Source organism: Hyperolius riggenbachi, chromosome 7 (assembly GCF_040937935.1).
Source record: "Hyperolius riggenbachi isolate aHypRig1 chromosome 7, aHypRig1.pri, whole genome shotgun sequence".
NCBI lineage: Eukaryota > Metazoa > Chordata > Amphibia > Anura > Hyperoliidae > Hyperolius > Hyperolius riggenbachi.
The window spans coordinates 315510524-315534970 of NC_090652.1; the positions used below are offsets into that span (position 1 = coordinate 315510524).

At 48.7% G+C, this 24447-nt stretch overlaps 2 protein-coding genes across 2 annotated transcripts in view; both read left to right on the top strand.

The window, feature by feature from the left end:
- PDIA5 (protein disulfide isomerase family A member 5) overlaps positions 1 to 14822 on the top strand; it is a 116112-nt gene extending 101290 nt beyond the window's left edge. The window contains exons 15-17 of the mRNA XM_068246216.1: positions 4566 to 4636; positions 6493 to 6627; positions 8938 to 14822. Coding sequence (XP_068102317.1) covers positions 4566 to 4636; positions 6493 to 6627; positions 8938 to 9018 — 287 coding nt within the window. The 3' untranslated portion in view covers positions 9019 to 14822. The remainder of the gene's footprint in view (positions 1 to 4565; positions 4637 to 6492; positions 6628 to 8937) is intronic.
- A 4681-nt stretch (positions 14823 to 19503) lies between these two features.
- Positions 19504 to 24447, top strand: part of SEC22A (SEC22 homolog A, vesicle trafficking protein) — a 36345-nt gene continuing 31401 nt past the window's right edge. Inside the window, exon 1 of the mRNA XM_068246218.1 lies at positions 19504 to 19756. Coding sequence (XP_068102319.1) covers positions 19505 to 19756 — 252 coding nt within the window. The 5' untranslated portion in view covers position 19504. The remainder of the gene's footprint in view (positions 19757 to 24447) is intronic.

Sequence of the window (24447 nt, forward strand, 5' to 3'; positions counted from 1 at the left end):
TGTAACGTTCGCCGCAGTCCCTGCAGATGTCTTAATTCCGTTTAATAAACAATAATGTCGTTACACAAACCTAATTCCTGGGAACATACGGCCGGAGTGTGTCTTTCTGTTCCCGGTTATCTTTCCAATTAGTGGCAGAGCCGGCCTTTCGCTGGAGCACCGTCGGCGGCATAATTACGCTTAATTGTTTGTGACATGAAAGCTGACGTTCCGCTGATGAGTTATGGCGGCTCCTAATCCGTCCTGACGGCTTCTGCGTGGCGGGTTCTTCAGTAGCGGTGCTGGGGTCACTGCCCCGCCGCTGTCACGTCTCCCCCCCCCCCCCTCCTGCCGATGTCACCCCCCCGCGCTGATTGTGTCTGGTGACCGTTGCTTGTGGACAAGCCGTGGTCAGTTTACTGACCCAGTGCTGAGGACTATTGAATCAAGGAATCTGTATAAAGGTGCGTACACACGCCATACTGTAGCAAGCGACCGGCGCGGTCGTTCTGTCGACAGTGTACATGCTGTCGGCAGACTAAGACTGTTTCTGACAGATCCGCCGAGCGTCTTATGGGGAAGGGGATAAATATTTGCAGCTATCGCTTGTCACGCGGCGACTCCCAGGCGATAGTCGCGCTTATTGATCACTTGTGTAGGAATCGGTGGGTAGTTTCTCGTCTTTACGGGAATTATTACTGATAATGAGGCCCTTTTCCACCAAGAGTGGGGGCCTCAACTCTGAACAGAGGGAGGGCGGAGCCACTAAACGGCTTTCATTGATTGGTTCATTATCCGAATGTCTTTATTAGCTAGGGGTTTTTTTTTTTTGTTTTTGTTTTTTTATCCCAAACCTTATAATAGTTCCCCACCTGCTGATCTGTGGATATTGATACAGGCTATTCAGGAGAGTTCTTCACAGGAAATGCCAAGTGGGAGGCTCCGCCTGCTGTAACCACATAAGTGCACACATTGTGTGACACTGAGGGGGAGGAGTTAGTGTCTCTGCTCCTCCCCCACCCTCCTTAGCGTACGGATAAACAGGGCGGTGTTAATTTGGGAGAAACGGCTTTCCCTGTGCAAGGCAGGGGAATATAACAAATACCATACATTCCCCTACTACATTACCCTTCTGAAAAGAGATTTTTCTTTTGGCCACTTAATTCGGAATTACAGTACAGTGATTGTAACCCTTTAGCAGCCTTATTTAGAGGCTTGCCAGTGCTCCAGGCCAATTTCTTTTAGCACATTTTTTTTCTTGTTACATTTCCTAGCTTCTAATTAGTGTTGCTGTAATGTGACTTTATGGCCACTTGTCACTAGGGGGCAGTGTGAAACAATAAGTGTTAGACTTTTGCTTTCAGTTTCTATATTTTCTGCTAGTAGAGAGAGATCAGAGCATTCCAAGAATTTACAGCACAAGTTCTGCCGGCTGAGGTTGAAAGCAGAGCACTTAACTCAAATGAGATAACTCTATTGATGCTGCTAATGGGTCAAAGTAATTAAGCCTGCGCCACTATAGCCATAAAAATATTGCTGTCTGAGGCGGCACTGAGTGGGCGTCAAAATGACCTGACAGGCCTCCATACTCCTGCCATTGTTACCCCCTCTATACCCTCTTCATCTCCTAAGGTAGCCATACATTAATCAATTTTCTATAGAGAGATTAGGCAACTTTAATCAACTTTATTGGTTGATCGGACAAAATTGTGATCGATCGAAAGTCAATCGACTAGCGGCCCACACACTGCAAGTAAGATCCTGGCGATTCTCCATCGCTAACCGATCTGAACGACGTTGTGTCTCCACGCTCTAACACCACAAATCGATTCTGTCAATTGAAATCATGTGATCCGTAGCCGATTCCTTCACGATCGCCCAATTCTTTCCATCCTGCTCAATCGAGTAAACTTGAAGATTCAAATATATGATGAGATATTGAGATATGAGATATTGGTCAATTTTCATCAATAGAGTGGAATGGAACATAATCCAATCCGATCAAATGATCAAATGGAACAGTGGATCAATCAGGAAAATCAATGTATGGGCAGTTTTACTGTACAGAAATTTTATTAAAAAATTACATAGGTCAAATCTTATATTTGCATCGCGATCAGTGGAAAATGTGCGGGTTCTGCACTGAGCTGATGCAATGCACCGGGGTCCGAAATTACTGAGAAAAAAGAAAAAACGCTTCCATCACCCAGTCCCATGTACGCCTCCAGGACTTCTCAACAGTTGCTCCAACACTATGGAACTCCCTACCTCCCCCTATTAGGGTTTCCCCATCCTTCAACATCTTCAATAAGGCCCTCAAAACTCACCTTTTCACTCTGGCCTACCACCCCTCACAAGTGCTCTAAACCCACAGCTGAACTCTGGTCCCCTACCTCTCGTGTCCCTACCTCTCCCTCTAGATTGTAAGCCTTTGGGCAGAGTCCTCCTCCTTTTGTGTCCTACCTGATCACGTACCTCCACTGTACACCCATCATATGGCTCTGAGTGAACTCTTGCCTAAGCTCCATGCTCCTATCCAGTGACTAAGCATTACCTGGTACTCCTACTGTGTTGTGTGATCTCCATGCTCCCATCCAGTGACTAAGCATTACCTTGTACTCATACTGTGCTGTGATCTCCATGTTCCATCCAGTGACTAAGCATTACCTTGTATGCATACTGTGCTGTGTGATCTCCATGCTCCATCCAGTGACTGACTAAGCATTACCTTGTACTCATACTGTGCTGTGTGATCTCCATGCTCCATCCAGTGACTAAGCATTACCTTGTACTCATACTGTGCTGTGTGATCTCCATGCTCCATCCAGTGACTGACTAAGCATTACCTTGTACTCCTACTGTGCTGTGTGATCTCCATGCTCCCATCCAGTGACTAAGCATTACCTTGTACTCATACTGTGCTGTGTGATCTCCATGCTCCCATCCAGTGACTAAGCATTACCTTGTACTCATACTGTGCTGTGTGATCTCCATGCTCCATCTAGTGACTAAGCATTACCTTGTACTCATACTGTGCTGTGTGATCTCCATGCTCCATCCAGTGACTAAGCATTACCTTGTACTCATACTGTGCTGTGTGATCTCTATGCTCCCCTCCAGTGACTAAGCATTACCTTGTACTCATACTGTGCTGTGTGATCTCCATGCTCCATCCAGTGACTAAGCATTACCTTGTACTCATACTGTGCTGTGTGATCTCCATGCTCCCATCCAGTGACTAAGCATTACCTTGTACTCATACTGTGCTGTGTGATCTCCATGCTGCATCCAGTGACTAAGCATTACCTTGTACTCATACTGTGCTGTGTGATCTCCATGCTCCATCCAGTGACTGACTAAGCATTACCTTGTACTCATACTGTGCTGTGTGATCTCCATGCTCCAATCCAGTGACTAAGCATTACCTTGTACTCATACTGTGCTGTGTGATCTCCATGCTCCATCCAGTGACTGACTAAGCATTACCTTGTACTCATACTGTGCTGTGTGATCTCCATGCTCCATCCAGTGACTAAGCATTACCTTGTACGCATACTGTGCTGTGTGATCTCCATGCTCCATCCAGTGACTGACTAAGCATTACCTTGTACTCATACTGTGCTGTGTGATCTCCATGCTCCATCCAGTGACTAAGCATTACCTTGTACTCATACTGTGCTGTGTGATCTCCATGCTCCATCCAGTGACTGACTAAGCATTACCTTGTACTCATACTGTGCTGTGTGATCTCCATGCTCCATCCAGTGACTGACTAAGCATTACCTTGTACTCATACTGTGCTGTGTGATCTGGTCTTTCTTGTATTCCTGTATTGTTATATTGCTGTATGTCACCCCTAAATATTGTCTGTAACCTAAACTAATGTCCAGCGCTGCGTAATACCGGTATGTTGGCGCTTTATAAATACAATAAGAATTTAGTTGCCAAGTTTACTGAAGCTTGAATTGTGTTGGTTTAGCGCCACCTTCTGGCATCAGTCGGCATACAACATTTACACTCAGGTCTGCAGAAAGGCAGCCAGGTTCCTGCAGTGGTGGAAAGCAAAGGCTTTCTGCTAGGGACCTAAAGGCAGCATCTAGGGAAGGGAATATTTTACTTCCTGCTTTGTGGTGGCTTCTGGGAAAAGCAGACTGCCAACTACAGGATTAGGAAATGTGGAATATTGGAAAGCACCAGGGAAAGAAATTGAAATCTCTTGTGGGGAGGGGGGGGAATATGTTATGTATATACATACTGAGGGATAAATTATGAAATTGCACCAGTCTTATCAGATTTGGAAACTGGTGATTGATCAACCAGTATAGGGTTCATCAAACAATTAATTGGCAGCCTCCGAATCAGATTTGCCCCTTGCAAACGTCTGGTTAATGTTGCACTAGAATCTGAATGTTTGTGGAAGTTTTAGTTCATGGCTGTATTTGGAGCATGTGATCAGAAAATGAAATTCACTTTTTTTTTTTTTTAAATGTATAAAGCTCTTACTAAACATGTCCCACAATGACTGAGGCATTTTCTGGTATTTCCTGTCTTTATATTGACTTGATTTCTTGGCTCCTCCCCCGCAGGGTGCCCACACTGCAAGAACGCCGTTCCTGACTTCACTTCCGCAGCTGAAGAGTTCAAAGATGATCGCAAGGTGGGTACAGATGGTACGGGGGTGGCGCCATCTGCTTATCAGATCCACCCCTTGGCTAAGACAGTCTCTGTTAGCACAGCAGGAGCTGTACAAACACAGCCTGAAAGCGCATTTAATAAAGCGGACCTGACCTCAGAACTTCCTCTCTGCTCTGAAAAATAAGCAACAGCATAATAAAACATTTATTATTGTTACAGCTGTATCCTGCAATAAAGTTGCAATATGCCTACTTCCTGCTTTCATGGAAGCAGACAAACGGTTCACATCCTATGCTCTTTCAAGGCAGCCAGGGAGATCAAATTATTGAGATTAGACACAAATGAGGGGAAATTAGACAGGCTAAACTCTCTAAATACATACAGGGTGCATTTCTCTGTGTTTTCCTCCTGTTCTGTACAAGAGTTCAGGTCCCCTTTAAGTGCGTTTCGGAGCTGCAGCGCCCCGCTGTGTAGGGAAGAGAAATGGTTGTCGCGTCGGGACAAACAAGCGTCTTTCTTTCAGAAAATAATTAGTGTTTGTTCGTTAATCTCGGGGCTCTCTGTCTGCTCTCAGAATTAATCTGTCAGTAAATAGCGTTTACGTCAGAATTATCGTCAGCGTAATGAGATTATACGGAGTGATCCTGTTACCGCGGCCATTGTCCCGTCTCCTCTGCGGTTTCCATCTCTCTGCCTGGAGGGGCTGCGTGCGAACCTGGGAACGTGCGCCGCGCAGGACGATGCCTTCACTGCAGAGAGTGCTATTCGCATCCAGAGTCCAGCCGCAAGCTTAGAGGCTGCTACACACCATGCAATTTCCAGGCAGATCAATGCGTCGTGTACATATTTCCGACATGTCTGATCTGCTCCCGATCGATAACGGGACCGATTTTGCGCAGTATTGATCTAAAAGAAAATCTTTCCCGTTATCGATCAGGTATAGATTAAACGTGTCGGAAATGATTGATGCGAAAGCCACACGCCTTTCGGTGACACAAAGTTCACCTTTTACATTCCAGGAATGCGCATTGTGTTAATAGAAACTCTGCCAGCAACACACTTGTTGCGCTTTGTCATCTGGCGCAGATCTTTTTTTTCTAAAATGGTGCCTTCTCTGTAAGGCGTTGTTCACATCTATGCAGCGCAGATGGCCGTGCGTTCGGAACGCAACGCGTACGATCGCACGCCATCTGCGCCGCTACACGCTGCTGATCCCATCCATTGACCGTGAATGGGGCAGCTTTGATGTGAACGGCAGAAGGGCTGTCTATGCACTTGTGCCGTTCTTGCATTTGACACATCATTCCAAATGGGCACGAAAGCGCATATGACGAACGAGGCCTAGCATGATGTGCAGCAAGCATTTTATAATGTGCGATATGTATATGTGTGTGTGTGTCTATCTATCTATCTATCTATCTACTGTATGTGTATATATATATATATATATATATATATATATATATATATATATATATATATATATATATATATATATATACTTTGTTGGAAGTCGTCTGGCTTACAGGCATGCCCATGAGAGGTGCTCAGAGTCCCTTTAACGTCCTGCGATCCGCCAGGACGTTAGAAGTGATGTTTTCTAATGTACTTTGTTCACATTTGCACGTTGCATGTGATTTTTGTAGCGGACTGTTGTGTGCATTTCCGTGTTACACATGCTAAAAGACCGCGTTTCTATAGTTGTGTAAGCTCGCATACGCGTTTCTGAATGTTTTCCAACGCTTGTAGTGTGAACAAGGCCTTATATTAGATTACTGTGAGGAAAGACTCATGGTACCTTGCAGATGGGGGCACACGTGGGGGTGTGGCCTGCAGTCACATGACTCACCAGCTCCTGTTATATCGTTTGTTTTACAGATCGCCTACGCTGCCGTGGATTGTACCAAAGACAAGAACTTGGAGCTGTGTAAGCAGGAGGGAGTCGAGGGCTTCCCCACCTTCAACTACTACAACTACGGCAAATTTACCGAGGTGTACAATGGCGAACGAGCGGTGAGTGACGATCTGTGCGTGTGTGTGGAGGTGGAGTCCCACTGATGGGGGTGGAGTCTAACCAGACCATTACATATTCATGTTAGAGCAACTACTGTGTTCTCTGTTAACCTCTCAATGGCTTTAACGGTACAATGTTCAGTGAACAGGCATAATTTCAATTAGATTGTATTACATGACAGCAGAGAAACTGATTGGCCCAATCGATCGTGGATCATTGCATCATCAATCTATTCCAGAAATGATTGATCCGGCTTGATGGATTTTTTCATAGATCTGATCTGGTGGAGATGTGATTACAAGTTGGATTCTTTAGTCGTGTGGTTCAATTGAGAGAAAAGATTGTATGGAATCTGAATGATCTTAGTGAAAATACAATCGTTTGCTAAAAATTGTACCGTTAATTGGCATTCTTTGTCTCCCACCGCACACATGGTCTAGGCCATTCCATTGTTGCAAACCAAACCATCCCCCTATGGTGCTATACCATAATCTCATGCAGTACGCGTGCACGGTGGGCGGAGCTCTGTGTGAATGGGATATGGGAGGAGCTATACCGTATGGTGCTGTACCCTAATCTCATGCAGTATGTGTGCACGATCGGCGGGGCCCTGTGTGGATGGGATGTGGGAGGAGTTATCCCCTATGGTGCTGTACCATAATCTCATGCAGTACGCGTGCACGATGGGCGGGGCCCTGTATGAATGGGATATGGGAGGAGCTATACCGTATGGTGCTGTACCATAATCTCATGCAGTACGTGTGCACGATGGGCGTAGCCCTGTGTGAACGGGATATGGGAGGAGCTATACCGTATGGTGCTGTACCATAATCTCATGCAGTATGTGTGCATGATGGGTGGGGCCCTGTGTGGATGGGATGTGGGAGGAGTTATCCCCTATGGCGCTGTACCATAATCCCATGCAGTACGCGTGCATGATGGGCGGAGCCCTGTGTGAACAGGATATGGGAGGAGCTATACTGAATGGTGCTGTACCATAATCTCATGCAGTATGCGTGCACGATGGGCGGAGCCCTGTGTGGATGGGATGTGGGAGGAGTTATCCCCTATGGTGCTGTACCATAATCTCATGCAGTACGCGTGCACGATGGGCGGGGCCCTGTGTGAATGGGATATGGGAGGAGCTATACCGTATGGTGCTGTACCATAATCTCATGCAGTACACGTGCACAAGGGGCGGAGCTCTTGAGTAAATGGGTTGTGGGAGGAGTCATCCCCCTATGTGGCACACAATGGGCAGAGCCCTGAGTGACTGGGATGTGGGAGGGGTTATCCCCATGGTGCTGTACTATAATCTCATGCAGTACGCATGCACAAGGGGCGGAGCTATGGGTTTTGGGAGGAGCCATGCCCTTATGTGACGTACCGTAATCTCATGTAGTGCGCACACGCATAAGTAAATGGGTTGTGGTAGGACATGTTGGAAAAAAATCTATCTGGCAGGTAAATCTAACAGAAAATCCAAATTGTATGGTGCATACCTAGCATCAAGAAGGGCAGCAAAAGCGCAGCTGGCCGGCGATTGCGATTTGGAAGTAAACCATAATGGTGGATTGACATGTTAAAGAGGAGCTGTTAGGTATAGGGTCTCAGAGAAAATAAACACATATATCAGTAGCTAAATATTGGCTGTACTTACATTACATATGCATTTCACTGTCCACGTTTGTACTTCACAGAATTTGTATATAGTATATGCAGAGATAGATGCTCCTGACAGCTCATGGCAGGCTCCATGTTTTTCTGTCAAATGTGTCGTCATGTCCTGCCTGCTTCCTGATCACAGATAAGCTTGTACTTGAACAACACAGTGTGCAGTGAATATTAATGAGCCATGTGGCTAGGAACAATAGCTGACTCCTGCAGTGTACTCTGCCCGGAGATTTATCAGAGCTACGCGCTGGACTGATTACAAGCTGCTGTAACGTCTCATTAGCAGCCGAGGGGAGGGCCCCAGAATGCTTTGCAGTATAGTATGCGGCTTGCGTCCTCTTAGGTCTAACAGCTTTTCTGATAAGAACACATCAAAGGTAAAAGAGATTTTTATCTTCAATAATGCCTTTATGGCTTCCTTCTAAACTGTTTAACACAGGAGAATAGAGGTTTAAATTAGCTTCTGCAGCCTGACAGTTACTCTTTAATCGCGGTGCTGTTGTGATCTGATTTTCGGATTGGGTGGCAGCTCCTGGGAAGGGCCGTTAATGATTTGGGTGGGGCCTGTGGTGGTTTTATAAACTGCATGGAGTTTTTCTTCCTCTCGTTAATCGTTTTCCTCTCTCTGACCTCAGGAATCCGGCTTTGTTGGCTTCATCCGGTCGCTACGGGAGAGAGACCACAACAAGCTGGGGAAGAAGAAAGAGGAACTCTAACAGCGGCCACGGCGGTGCACTACAAGAACAAGCCCGGCTTTCAGGACCAAGACCACCTATTAGACCCATCGCAGTGCACTACATAACCTCCCGGGAGCCCCTGACCCTCCTGCGGGCACCGCTACAAGCTCATCCCCTTCCAGGACCAGCCCATTCTTGATCTGACAGCCGCCCCTCTGCGGTCACCGCTACAAGCCCCTCCCCTTCCAGGACCAGCCCATTCCTGATCTGAGAGCCGCCCCTCTGCGGTCACCGCTACAAGCCCCTCCCCTTCCAGGACCAGCCCATTCCTGATCTGGCCCTGGAAGGGGAGTGGCTTGTAGAGGTGACTGCAGGGGGAGCTGTCCCTCTGCGGTCACTGCTACAAGCCCCTCCCCTTCCAGGACCAGCACATTCCTGATCTGAGCCGCCCCTCTGCGGTCACTGCTACAAGCCCCTCCCCTTCCAGGACCAGCCCATTCCTGATCTCCACCGCAGTATACGGAGACCAGACTCTAGAAGTTACCAGGCCTAGCCTATGGGCTGCCACCATTGCCAGGACCTCTATTTGCATTGCACTGGTGGCTGCTGGGAAGATTAACCACTTATTTTACCTTTCTCCGGAAAGTGCAGCGTTGTGGGGCGGACGGTTGCTGCATGATATGGGGGCATTCATTGTATGCTGTGATTTATCTGCATGATGACTGAATTAGCAGGTGGAGCAAAGAGGACCTGTCACCTGTACAAATGGGGGGGGAGGGGGTGGTAGGGCAGCTAGGGCTGGACATGGCCAATGAGATGCTAGTAACTCTGCTTGCATGCAGATGTAATGCAAATTGTATGTAATGTGGAATTGGGACATAAAGTCGCCCGACTCCAAGCGGTTTAGTTTGCGTTAAATGCGTGGCGGAATAATCAGGATCTCAGTGACTATCTTCTAGCTCGGACCGCGCCCCTTTCAGTTATCCAGGAGCCAGTGATGTCATTGGGGCCATGTCAGCAGTTCTGAGCGATGTGATTGGCTGTGCATGGGGCTAGAACAAATTCTGGGTCCCTTTAAGATAGAATTCTTAATACACAGTGAAGACGAATAGGGAGGGTCAGTTAGATGCAAAGAATTCCAAGTTGATGCATAATTATGCAAATTCTGAATGCAAATTTATGCAACTTGAAAATGGATCAAATTAAACCATTTTGGGATAGGATTGGTCAATTTTCAACCCACGTGATTTTACATACAGATTTTGCATAATCCTGCATCAACTCAAAATTATTTGCATGCAATTGGCCATCCCTAACGATGATTAAGCGCTCTTGTAAGATCACGATTGGCTCTTGTGTTACCATGGCGAGATGACATAATTTCCTGTCAGCAGTAAGAACTTTTTTTTTTTTTTTAACAGGAACACAGCCGTAATATCCAGACAGGGACACAGATGGCTGTAAAATCCTGAAGGGTGCTCTGTCAGAAATCAATACTAGTTTGGCTGAAGTTCCTCTTCGGTCAGGACTTTTAGTGCGATTCCCATGGCAGCTGTCCTCTATATCCTGGCGACTGATCTCCTGCCTGTAATAAGTTTTGATTGGTTGACTCAGAAGCGGTATGCAGATCAGGTGTTGCCACTTGCTGCATGCTTGTTCCAGGTGAGACTCCTATACACCGCTGTATACATTTCCCCTGGCTGAGAGCCAATAGATCAGACGCCCGTTAACTGTGGGAATAAAAATGGCCGCTGCCAGAACCTTCCGATTACGACAGGTTTTTAATCAATGAATGTAGATGCCTCGTATATCTTCAGGAAAATAAGTTTGACAAAAACTCTGGAGTTTCTGACATCGCTCATTAGGGATAGTTAATGAGATTCTAGAAATTCTGATTTGATGCAGATTATACAGCTTGGAAATGGAACAATGAGATGCAGCAAGTTTAATTGGTCCATTTACAAGCTGCCTAACATTTGTACCAACTCAGAACTATTAACATCTCGCCGACCGTCCCCGCGGTTCCTCCTCCGAGCTGCTGCTGACCCGGCTGGGAGATTGGACAATACCTGGCAGCAGAGCCAGGAGGGAATGTACCGGCCATTGTACCAGTGGGTCGCTAGCTGCTCACGCCGCACATTTACGGCTACGAAATCGCCCCTCCCACTGCCGCGTTCTTCCTGCCGCTGGATGTTTTACACGCGTCTTATGTTCCCGCCAAAAAAAGATTGTCAATACAGTTTCTTATCGAATGTACTGATAACCCCAAGTGTACCTGTCCTCATCCTCAATGAGATTGTCTGGTTAGTCCGGAAAATAGCGGACTGCCGCTTAGACATCAGAGATGCAATAGAATCTGTAACAAAACTAAATGCAACAAAATTCCAATCTTCAGCCTAGAGGTGGAATATTGGCTCTGCGGCAGATCGGCCATGTTTGTGCTGCTTGGGGTGTTTATACAAGTGCAAGGCTGTCCTCAGCAGCTGTAGACCCCCCATAGTGTACCCCCATTTCTGAGCTCCAGTCACCCCTCCCAGCGGGACATCACGTGTGTCAGAGGCACCTGTGTGAACTGACCAGAAATGTGATCTCTCTGCTCCAGATCACGTATGTGGCCTGTGAAGCTGAACACGTAGCCTGAAGCCGTGAGAAGAGTTCCCCCTAAAGGCAGCGTTCTAGTTCACAACATATTCTACAATGAGCTGTTTGCCGTTATATTTCCAGCCAAGCAACAGATCGAGAAGTCATCCTCTTGTTTTGAGTGTCCAATCTAGTGACCAGTTAACGGTTAATCTGTAATTTATCGCTTATCGAATGCCACAGATCACACTTATTATAGTCAGCGATGGCTTAGACTTTCCTGACTGAATACAGACGTCCTGAATCGGAGTCTTAAGCCCCATCTACACCATACAATTTTTTGTGCGATTCGATTTATCGATTTGATTAAATCTGATATGTCCAATCGGGATTCAATTCGATAGTGTGGTCGAATGTCATTACAAAACAATGGCAAATCAATCACACTACCGATCGAATCCTGATCGGACATGTCGGATTTAATCTAATTGATCGAATCAAATCGCACAAAAAAATTGTATGGTGTAGATGGGGCTTAACCGTTCTGAAACATGCCATTGCGTCTATTTGCTGTGAACGCCTGATTGCCTGCAGACAGCTGGTTGGATACACTCTGTGCTACGTACGTGTCGGTCTCACATTACTGCCCATTACACTTCTGCTTCTCCAGCTCCGACTGTAAGACCCGTCGCTTTGTTTCTGAACAATCTTCCTGCAGTTTAAACGTGCCCTGTGATGCCCATTAATGGTACAATCTCCCAAACGATTGGATGCTGTTGAAGGGACTCTGAGCACCTCTCATGGGCATGCCTTTAAGTACTTAGCCGTAATGGTCAGAGTCTTAAAGATGCATACCTTTCTGTAGCTGAATCACCGTTCTACACCAAATAGTTTTCGTTTGATTTCAATTTAAAACCGTCTACCATCTTGGCTATGTTATAACTTCCGGGTCACCCCTGTCTTCTCTGTTAGAGAAGTGCATCACTGAATGAAGCAGGAAGAGGAAGTGACACGCATGGCCATTGCAAGAGGCTCCTCCAGAGGGGTCATAGCACGACTTTGTTGGAGGTCATCTGGCTTAAAGGCATGAGAGGTGCTCGGGGTCCCTTTAATTGTGCCGTTTGACAGTAAATGAGAGTACTGTCGATCGATCCATTGATCCAAATTTTGGAACGATTGTTTTAGTCTGATTGGATTGCTTATCGTTTTTCCCTCTGTTGGTGGGGCCCATTCGGGCCGAATGATAAGACAGTCGGTCGCTTGGGAAATTTGATCATTAATGAGTACCTTAAAGTGGAGCTGAACTCTTGCACAGGACAGAAGGAAAACCGAGAGCAATGCCCCCTGTGTGTATTCAGAGAGTTTAGCCCGTCTGACTCCCCCCTCAGCTGTGACTAAGTACAAGTTGTAATTTGATCTCTCAGCTATGTCACATGACTGCCACAGCAGAGCAGCTAATTTTGTAAACACAGGATGTTAAACCTATGTCTGCTTCCATGAAAGCAGGAAGTAGTCACACTGCAGATGTTTTGTAGGATTTATATCAGCTGTAACAAAGAAATGTTTTTGTTTAAAGGTTATTATGCTGTTGCTTATCTTTTAGAGCGGAGAGGAAGTTCTGAGTTCAGGTCCGCTTTAACAAGAATACATTTTTTTTTGTTACTTAGTACGTCAGATATACCTTTACGCTGCAAGATGTGCAAAATGATCCGCAGTATCACCTAGTAAAGTAGTGGACGCTTGCACCTTGTTTACCGCCGACCCCTGCACTTGTCGTCTAAGCGCCCCCATTCAAATGAATAGACAGCGCTGGTACCGTGGTTTCTCGCCGATTACCGTCGTTTGCGCAAACACCGTGTTTTAGTAGCTATCTCATCATTTGAGGAGACCCTGGAAGCAGCAGTTAGGGTTGTTTACCGCCATGTCTCCTTTTGTCCCTGCGGGGGTGAAAAACGCTGTTCCATACGCCGTGCACCTCCCAGCCATACACAGAGTCTATCTCGCCAGCTGTACACATGATAAGCCCATCATCAAATAATGTGTTCTCATACAAAAACAGCTTCTATAAGAAAAATGTAAAGCAATCCTGGGCAATAGAGACTGATTGTATAATTAAAAAAAACTGCCAGAGGAAGCATCTGTGAAAACTTCGTCAGAACACTCAGCAGTTTCAGAAATTAAGGCTGCATACACACACTGGATGGTTGATTGAATCTGTGTGTACAGCGCCCCCTGATGGCCACTGATGTGTATGTGGAGCTTTCTCTGTTGGTCAGTAGAAGCAGTTATCACACTGGGACCAATAGGGAGAGAGAAGAGGTAGAAGGGGTGGGGCTAAGGTGAACTTTTTTTCCCCAAGACAGTCTAAAATTTGCATTCAACTTTTGCAGCCATTATCTCCATGCTGCTGATCAGTTTGACAGGAAGTTTCCTCCGCTGGTAACTTTGCTTGTTTTCTGTCAAATTCTCAGTTTGGCTTGTCACAGCAAGGATTGCGATGAACAGAAGCTGAAGACTCGCTGGTCTGATACTGAAGGATATGAAAGTTCAGGGAGTTTGCATTGATGTCAAAATGCAACTAATTTGCCTTTTTATGACTGTGAGAGAATCCAGGTCGCAATCTTTATCTGAAAACTTTAAAATGCAACTGAAATATTTTGTTTCCAGGAGATAAATGCTTTTTGTTTGCTGGTCATCAGACGTCCCCCGCGGAGCGGGCGTTATAGATCCGCGGGGGCGGGGCCAGCACCTCGTGCGTCACTCAGGGACCTTACACCACCCAAGCTTTCTGCTGAATCATTCCGACGCGGCGATACTGCACGCCGACCGTTTACCCGCCTATCACAGAATGTCCTGTCTTTGACAGGCAGGTGGAAAAGCCAAAAATTATTATTTTATTTTTTTCCTTTTTATTTTTTTTTCCGAAGCTAATCAATGGGGGTGGGGAAGCATTTTTGTGTTTAATTTCGATGCAGTCTCTATGTTGTTTGTATCAGTTATTCTGTCTGGAGGGGAAATTGCTCCTCCAATATTTTTGATATGCAGAGTAAAAATAAGAGCAGCGTTTGTTTACATCGTTTGCCTGTGAGATTGGGCGATCTTGTAACGTCGTCCTTAGGATGTCTTGATGCGTTCTTATTGTTTTGGTGGGTTGTCATTTTTACGTTTTTCACGCACTGATTGCATTGAGTTTGTTAAATAAGTCTGTTATTCCCATGTTGTGATTCACTTCATCTCAGAGATAATAAACTATTTTACAAGTAGTTGTGGAGATGTGTTCCTGGGCGGGAGGGGGGAGATGTGTTCCTGGGGAGGGGGGGGGGATGTGTTCCTGGGGGGGAGGGGTGGAGATGTGTTCCTGGGCGGGAGGAGATGTGTTCCTGGGGGGGAGGGGTGGAGATGTGTTCCTGGGGGGGACGCTGTGGGAGGGGGGAGATGTGTTCCTGGGTGGGAGGGGTGGAGATGTGTTCCTGGGGAGGGGGGAGATGTGTTCCTGGGGGGGACGCTGTGGGAGGGGTGGAGATGTGTTCCTGGGGAGGGGGGAGATGTGTTCCTGGGGGGGAGGGGTGGAGATGTGTTCCTGGGGAGGGGGGGGGATGTGTTCCTGGGGGGGAGGGGGGGAGGGGTGGAGATGTGTTCCTGGGGAGGGGGGAGATGTGTTCCTGGGGGGGACGCTGTGGGAGGGGGGAGATGTGTTCCTGGGTGGGAGGGGTGGAGATGTGTTCCTGGGGAGGGGGGAGATGTGTTCCTGGGGGGGACGCTGTGGGAGGGGTGGAGATGTGTTCCTGGGGAGGGGGGAGATGTGTTCCTGGGGAGGGGGGAGATGTGTTCCTGGGTGGGAGGGGTGGAGATGTATTCCTGGAGAGGGTGGAGATGTGTTCCTGGGGGGGACGCTGTGGGAGGGGGGAGATGTGTTACTGGGTGGGAGGGGTGGAGATGTGTTCCTGGGTGGGAGGGGTGGAGATGTGTTCCTGGGGGGGACGCTGTGGGAGGGGTGGAGATGTGTTCCTGGGGAGGGGGGAGATGTGTTCCTGGGGAGGGGGGAGATGTGTTCCTGGGTGGGAGGGGTGGAGATGTATTCCTGGAGAGGGGGGAGATGTGTTCCTGGGGGGGACGCTGTGGGAGGGGTGGAGATGTGTTCCTGGGGAGGGGGGAGATGTGTTCCTGGGTGGGAGGGGTGGAGATGTGTTCCTGGGGAGGGGGGAGATGTATTCCTGGAGAGGGGGGAGATGTGTTCCTGGGGGGGGATGCTGTGGGAGGGGTGGAAATGTGTTCCTGGGGAGGGGGGAGATGTGTTCCTGGGTGGGAGGGGTGGAGATGTGTTCCTGGGGAGGGGGGAGATGTATTCCTGGAGAGGGGGAGATGTGTTCCTGGGGGGGACGCTGTGGGAGGGGTGGAGATGTGTTCCTGGGGAGGGGGGAGATGTGTTCCTGGGTGGGAGGGGTGGAGATGTATTCCTGGGGAGGGGGGAGATGTGTTCCTGGGGGGGACGCTGTGGGAGGGATGGAGATGTGCTCCTGGGGGGACGCCGGGGTGGAGAGGTGTTCCTGGGGGGGGGGAAACGCCATGGGAGGGGTGGAGAGGTGTTCCTGAGGGGACGCCGGGGTGGAGAGGTGTTTTTGGAGCAACTACGACATTTTTGTCCTCTAAACCTAGCTGCATCTTATGGTCAGGAGCGTCTTATAGTCCGAAAAATACGGTAATTCAGCTGCCGGCGATAGCTGGTGCCTGAATTGCGTATTCCCCCAAGTTGCGACAACGTGAAGGAGCTAAAGCCGTAATGCTGCCCAGGAGTTTTCTGCCGGTTGATCCGTCTTTCAGCTCCACCCTGTGTCGAAATTTGGCTGTGGCTATTATAAATATACGCTCCCCAGTCCTCCTGCGCCCATATATGTACATGCACTTGTGTTCAGGTGCACTGCTGCTACGCCAATAAGTCGTGTCTACAGGGTAGATGTCATCACTGACATGCTTATTATAAGGCCAAATTCCCAGCTGTGTAAAGTTTGCATTCGAGGAGGCATTAAAAAGGTGCTCATACATCTCTCAACTCGGCAGCTATCCAATTAGATAATTATTGAATCCGATGAAAATTGGTGCCGCCAAGTGCATTCCCGACCAACAATGCTACCAATTTCAGGCAAAAATTGTTTGCACGTTTCGACATGCTGTAAGATATTGGGCTGTCGTGGTCCATCAGATGCGCAGTGGTATCGGGACAAGTGTTGAACACAACAGAACTCCTGGAACTGGTTCCCCCCCCCCCCCCCCCCCCCCCAGTGTATAACTATAGCTCTGTGAAGCTGGCCCCCCTACAATCGGTGCAAATAAAAACTCCATCATGCTTGGTTGATCTTTATAAAAACGTGAATACCTCACAAACTATAAAATATAGAAAGATTGATTTTTGCAGCACAAATGAGGACATCCACACCAGTATCATGTCTGTAGGTTGTTGTATGGGGTTGGGTGATGGGATTGTTTTGGAAATAAGTGCTATTGTCTTCAAAATGAAAGCAGCACAAATCTTAATTTTTGCAGCACAAATTGGCACAAACGCAGCACTAACCAAACATGATGGAATTTTTATTGGTGCTGAATCTAGGAGAAGCAGCTTCATGGAGCCTATATATGTGTGCCTTTATACATTACCTGTCCTGTGTTGTCGCCTACCACAAGGGGCCCATCCATCTTTGGGATCTGCCACTCTTGCCTTAGAGCTATGCACGCCGCCGGCATATAGCTTGCGGGTGTGTGTGTGATGTCACACACGCGTCACGGCGTTGGCACCGCGCAGTGGGCGACACGACACAGGACAGGTAATGTATGATTACACACGTAAACATGCACATTTATGCACTAGGGGGGCAGTGGCAGACTCAGCCGATTCCAGAGAGATTACTTGCTGAAATCGATTGGGAATCGGCCTGCAGTGTATAGGCATCTGTGGTCATACATGGTACAATTTTTTCATACAATCTTACCATTTCTATGTAGTATAAGGGAACTGCCTAAATTATCCTTTCAGTATATTCACTTAATTTACCCTTTTACTACATAGAAATGGTAAGATTGGATGAAAAAAATTGTACCATGTATGGCCATTAACAGGCCAATTTCTAGCAAAAATTTGTTCGAGCGATCAGAAATTCTCATCGGATTTGTTGTAAATAATCTCCATTGGTGGACACAATCGAGTATCAACGAGTGAAAAAAATGTCGTCCGAATGAATTTCCGTCGAACCAAAATTTGGATTTCCTTGTTGGTTGTGATAGATAGGAAGCAAAGATTGGTTCGTTGATGGTGTAGTGAACGATGTATTACAATATTTCACTTCCGATCAGAATTTCGGCTCGCTCGAACGATTTTTCGCTAGAAATTGGGCCGTTAGTGGCCAGCTTAAGCAGATTCGATTAGAGAAAGATTTGTCTCTTGGTCGAATCTGCCCATAATAACCAGGTGTATGGTGTCCTTACAGCCCGTTTCTAGTGGTAGGGCAGGTGGGTGTCTGTCTGGGGCATGGCGCAGGAATGGAAGAGGAGCCACAGCCACACTGGGACTCAGCTGTGGGGAGGGGGGCCCGACTTCTCCCCTCTCCCTGCGGCCCCTCTCCGTGCTCTCCCCTCCTCCACAGCAGAATAACCGCAACGGAAGTCTCTAAAAACAACTTTTCTCCTTCCCGGGTCCAAGTGAAGTTTATTGAGCGGGGTTCCCTTGTCTGCAGCGCTGCGTACTGTTTCTACTTACTGCTACTCACCTATACGGGCGGCAGGGGGGAATCCAATACCTAGCTAACCTATACTTGGGGCATCTACTGTATAGCTAGCTACCTACGCTGAAGGCACCTATACCTGGCTATCTACTGTATACTGGTGACACCTATACCTGGCTACGTATACTGAGGGCAGTTATGCCTGGTAACCTAAACTGGGGGCATAGTATGAGTTTGCGAAGGGCACAATTTTTACGCCCTGGGTGCAATTTAGCCTAGAAACTGCCCTGCTACCTTAGCAGTCCAACTTCTAGGCTAAATTGCACCCAGGCCGAGGGTGTAAAAATTGTGCACACCTCCCCTCCCCCGCAAACTCATACTATGCCTCTAGTAGAGGTAGCTCTAGGTGTCCCCATTATAGGTACCCAGGCATAACTGCCTTCACTATAAGTAGCTATAGTGCAGTGATGGCTAACCTTGGCACTCCAGCTGTGATGGCACCAGTGGCATAGCTAATGCGTTGTGGGCACCGATGCAAGTTTTACAATGGGGCCCCCAAGCACTCTATACATAACAATTGAAACTTGCCAATGGCAACCACTGTTAGAGGTGCAAGATGGGGATCAGTTTGTTAATGAGTATCACTATTCAAAGTATCTATAGAAGTGATTATTATGAGCACAAGACTAATAGAGAGCTAATACTGTGGTTGAGGGAGGGCCCTTCAGGGCCCCTCTGGCTCAAGGACTCTGATGCGGTTGCTACCCCTATTGCTATGCCACTGGGTGGAACTACAAGTCCCATAAGGCATTGCATTACTCTGACAAATCTAAGCATAACTGGGGAGGCAGGGGCATGATGGGATTTGTAGTTTTGTCACAGCTGGAGTGCCAAGGTTAGTCATCACTGCTATAGTGTATTATACAAATTGTATGCAGCTTGGAATTGGGATGGACGTCACTGGCCTCATTAGCATATCATTAAGCACATTTCCAGCAGCAGCTGCTCCTTCCCAAGTCTATTACTTGTATCCCCTCACTATGGCAGAGCTCTGCTGGGCGTGGCTTCCCCTCCCAGGCGTGGCTTCCCCTTCTCTCACGCCAGTGCAGCGCAGTGTCGGGGAAGGGAGATTTTCACCTGGATTTGCTTCCACCAATGAGAACACCGGGGGCGTGGCTATCCACAGCCGCGCTGCGAGGAAAGCCCCGATCACCGCTGGACGAGCTCAGCCAATGGGGAGAGAGTGGGCGGGGATAGAGCCTGCTAGGGAGTCCGCTCATCCAATCAGAGCGTGGATGGGCGGGGCTACGCGTGGAGCGCGCGAGAGGAGGAGGGGCGAGGCCATGCCAGCTGTGGAGATGCGGTCGCTATGGTTACGCGGGTCTCCGCTCCCGGCATGCAGTGCGGGGGACACGTCACGGATCGGGCTGCGGCCTTCCTGGAGCACCGGAGCGTCCGCCGAGCCGAGAAGTGAGACAGAGGGGGTGTGTATACCGGGGAGGGGGCGGGGCCGCCGCGCGTGTGACGTCACATCTCTGTCCATCCTTCCCATGCTGTGTGTCGTCATCAGTGCAGTTATGCCATCTGTGTGTATAGATCTGCAGTGTGAGCCGCCCCTGCCATCTCCACAGCGCAGAGCAGCCTTACTGACTCCCCAGTCACTCCACCTTGTATGCAACCTTCATGCAATGCAAATTGCACGCAGCTGGGAATTGGGCCAAGTCTGTGTATTCCCTAAGTTATCATTGCATCCATGCCAAGCTGCATATCATTTGCATGACATTTGCATGCAAACTTGAATGATGGGCACCTCATTGACCATCTCTGCTTGGCAGATAGACAATCACCGCGTCTGTACAGCGATCAGACCCACCAGTGTTGCCAACTCATCCCTTTAAAGAAAACCTGTAATTATTATTATTATTTAGTATTTATATAGCGCTAACATATTACGCAGCGCTGTACAGTGTATATATATATATATATATATATATATATATATATATATATATATATATATATGTTGTCACTAACTGTCCCTCAAAGGAGCTCACAAGCTAATCCCTACCATTGCCATATGTCTATGTATGAATTATGTAGTGTAAGTACTGTAGTCTAGGGCCAATAATAGGGGGAGCCAATTAACTTATCCGTATGTTTTTGGAATGTAATGACAAAAACCTCCCCTGGGGGGTACTCGCCTCGGGCGGGGGAAGCCTCCGGATCCTATCGAGGCTTCCCCTGTACTCCTGTGTCCCGCGGTGGTCTCGCTGTGCCCCTCCGAACAGCGGGGATGTAAATACCTTCCCGGCTCCAGCGCAAGCGCAGTATCGGCTCTCTGCTCGGAGATAAGCGGAAATAGCCGATCGCCGTTGGGTCTGCTCTACTGCGCAGGCGCAAGTCTCCTGCAAGTCCGCAAAGGGATGAGTTGGCAACCTTGTGACCCACCCCGTGATGATTATTCCCAGTGACTGCTACTGAGCGTCCTTATTGGAGGACTGATCAGCTGACTCAAACAGGACACATTGCTGGGGACACAAACTCTCTATGTTATAATTAATTATGACTAGAACAATTCTATATACTCAGCCGCTCTGCCAGTGGTATACCGTTTAAAGGACACCTGAAGTGAGAGGGATGTTGCGGCGCCCATATTTATTTCCTGTTAAACAATACCAGTTGCCTGGCTGTCCTGCTGATGTCTTTGGCTGCAGGAGTGTCTGAATCTCACCTGAAACAAGCATACAGCTAATCCAGTCACACTTCAGTCAGAGCACCTGATCTGCTGCATGCTTGTTCAGGGAGTACATTTGAAATCGGCGCTGGTAGACTTGGGCGCAGGATACAGCGGTATATGGCTGATCCTGTTTCTGCACAAGTCCGGGCCGTTTTAATTACTATTCCCCCTCCAGGCCGCCATGGATAGTGGGGGAATGAAATAATTCGGCTTCCAGCGATTGCTGGAGGCCGAATTATTGTGTTTTTTAAGCAACCTCGACTCCGTCTTCTGACGGCTCCGACGTTACTCGCTGAGCGCTGCAATAGGAATGATTCCTATTGTAGTCTATGGAGGCGCCAGCTGCGCCCAAATCTAGCAGCACTGAAAAGCACAGCTCCGTGTTCAGGGGCTATGGCTAAAAATATTAGAGCCAGAAGATCAACAGGGCAGCCAGGCAACTGGTATTGCTTAACCTTCCTGGCGGTAAGCCCGAGCTGAGCTCGGGCTATGCCGCCGGGAGGCACCACTCAGGCCCCGCTGGGCCGATTTGCATCATTTTTTTTTGCTGCACGCAGCTAACACTTTGCTAGCTGCGTGCAGTGCCCGATCGCCGCCGGTACCCGCCGATCCGCCGCTACCCGTCGTGCCGCAGCCGCCCCCCCCCCCCCAGACCCCGTGCGCTGCCTGGCCAATCAGTGCCAGGCAGCTCTATGGGGTGGATAGGAATCGCCATGGCGATGGGGGATGCCCTCCAGGAGATCCCGTTCTTTGAATGGGATCGCCGATCGCCGGAGGCGATCGGAGGGGCTGGGGGGATGCCGCTGAGCAGCGGCTATCATGTAGCGAGACTTTGTCTCGCTACATGAAAAAAAAAAATAAAAAAAAAAAGATTTGCTGCCCCCTGGCGATTTTTTAGCAAACCGCCAGGAGGGTTAAAGGACAACTGAAGTGAAAAGAATATGGAGGCTGCCATATTTATTTCCTGTTAAATTGTACCCGCAACGGATCCCATCGATTAGTTGCATAGTGATGATTGTGAGCTGCAGGGCCAGGTCGAGACAGAGGTGAGAGAGGCTCCAGCCTCAGGGGGCGGGGCTGAGGCGAGAGAGGCTCCAGCCTCAGGGCACCGTGTAGGAGGGGGCGCGAGGCAGAGGCGGGAGAGGCTCCAGCCTCAGGGCGCAGTGTAGGTGGGGGAGCAGGGCTGAGGCCGAGACAGGCTCCAACCTCAGGGCGCAGTGTAGGAGGGGGCGCAGGGCTGGTGGGCAAGGCAGAGGCGAGAAAGGCTCCAGCCTCAGGGCACCGTGTAGGAGGGGGCGCGAGGCAGAGGCGGGAGAGGCTCCAGCCTCAGGGCGCAGTGTAGGAGGGGGAACAGGGCTGAGGCCGAGGCGAGAGAGGCTCCAGCCTCAGGGCGCAGAGTAGGAGGGGCGCACAACTCAATCAGCTATCATTCCCCTATTGTGTATGAAGCAGAGAGAAATAAGAAAAGGGGATACATGGCAGTGACTGCAAGCCAGATAACTAGAGATTAAGGTGTTGGGGGCCCTGGGGCGCCTCTTAGTCTAATAGCAATCAGTGTGTGACGGCTGGGGTCTGGAGGGGCGGGGGGGGGGGTGCACTTTGGTGTCTCAGCCTTGGGTGCTGGAGGACCTTGTCCCGGCTCTCCTATATATGAAATAGGAGCCATTCACTGTCAGTTTGTTGATGAGCAGAGAAAAAATGTCCGTTCTCAGCCCGAGTGGGAACACAGCCTAATGCTTCTAGTCTGGACACGTTTGCATTTTTGATGCATTTTTTTTCTGTGTGTGTTTCGTCTTCTCGTTTATTCATTCCCCTAATCCAGGGGTCCCCAAACGTTTTGAGTCGAGGGCCGGGTCAACATACTTCAGACAGCTGGGGGACCGGAGTATACATATAATGATGTAGAAGTCTTTGCGGGCCAGACAGTGAAGCACACCCAGGTGACAATTGGACAGCATTGTCACCTGATGTGAAATGTGATTGGAAACCAGCGAATTACTGCTTTCTGGCTTCATTCTATATGCGGAACACCAATATTTAAAGATGTAGCTGACTGCATCTATAATACATTTTGTGGGGGGGCAGTAAAAAAAGCCTCAGGGGGCCACATTCGGCCCGCGGGCCTTAGTTTGAGGACAACTGCCCTAATCAATGTAGTAAAATACAATAACCTATTATTTTTAACCACTTGCCGACCGCACGTTTATACCGTGCGTCGGCAAAGTGGCAGCTGCAGGACCAGCGACGCAGTTCTGCGTCGCCGGCTGCAGGCTAATTAATTAGGAAGCAGCTGCTCGCGCGAGCGGCTGCTTCCTGTCAATTCACGGCGGGGGGCTCCGTGAATAGCCTGCGGGCCGCCGATGCCGGCTCGCAGGCTAAATGTAAACACAAGCGGAAATAATCCGCTTTGTTTACATTGTACGGCGCTGCTGCGCAGCAGCGCCGTAAGGCAGATCGGCGATCCCCGGCCAATCAGCGGCCGGGGATCGCCGCCATGTGACAGGGGACGTCCTGTCACCGGCTGCACAGGACGGATAGCGTCCTGTGCAGCCCGGATCACCGGGGGGGGGGGAATTTCGCCGCGGAGGGGGGCTTTGAGGTGCCCCCCCCCCCGCAACATGCCTGCAGACCGGAGCGATCAGACCCCCCCCTGCACATCATCCCCATAGGGGGGAAAAAGGGGGGCGATCTGATTGCTCTGCGTGCACCCTGATCTGTGCTGGGGGCTGCAGAGCCCACCCAGCACAGATCCCAACAAACAGCGCGAGTCCTTAAGGGGGGGGTAAAGGGTGGGTCCTCAAGTGGTTAAAAAAGCCTGTAAGAATGCATTCCTCTGTGTCTCCTGTGATGTGTGTTTTTGAAAATTATGCAGTAAGTTGTGCATTTTAAGAAACGCATAATGTAAAACGCGCATTATTATTATTATTGTTAATAATGAGCAATTAAACCAACCCTTATAAAACTATTCTCTTGAACAACAAAGCCTTTTGTTTTTAAATCCACCACCCCTTCTGACAATTATAATTTACTAGCGTGTCCCAGATGTGTATTTGGTGGTTGTTGGCTCCGCCCACTTTTTCTAACCTTGACACACAGTCACTCAATATCCAAGTTTATGAGCTTTGTGAGAATGGAAGCAGTGTAAATTTTCCCATTGAAATCAAGAAAGCAAATCGATTGGCTGTGTGTGGCTTCGCCCCTTCATCTGAACCCCAGTCACCCAATGACCGATGGTAGCAGGTTTGAGGCCTCTGCCATTAACATAAGATGGCCGTAATTTAAATATCACCCTTGAAAATCAATAGGTGAATTTTGATTGGCTGTTATAAGCTCCACCCATTTTCCTGAATATTAATCCCAGATACTCAGTGACCAACTGTGCCAAGTTTGAGAACTGGGGCGGTGTCCTCTCTTCTTGATAAAGCGGGGTGACGCCCG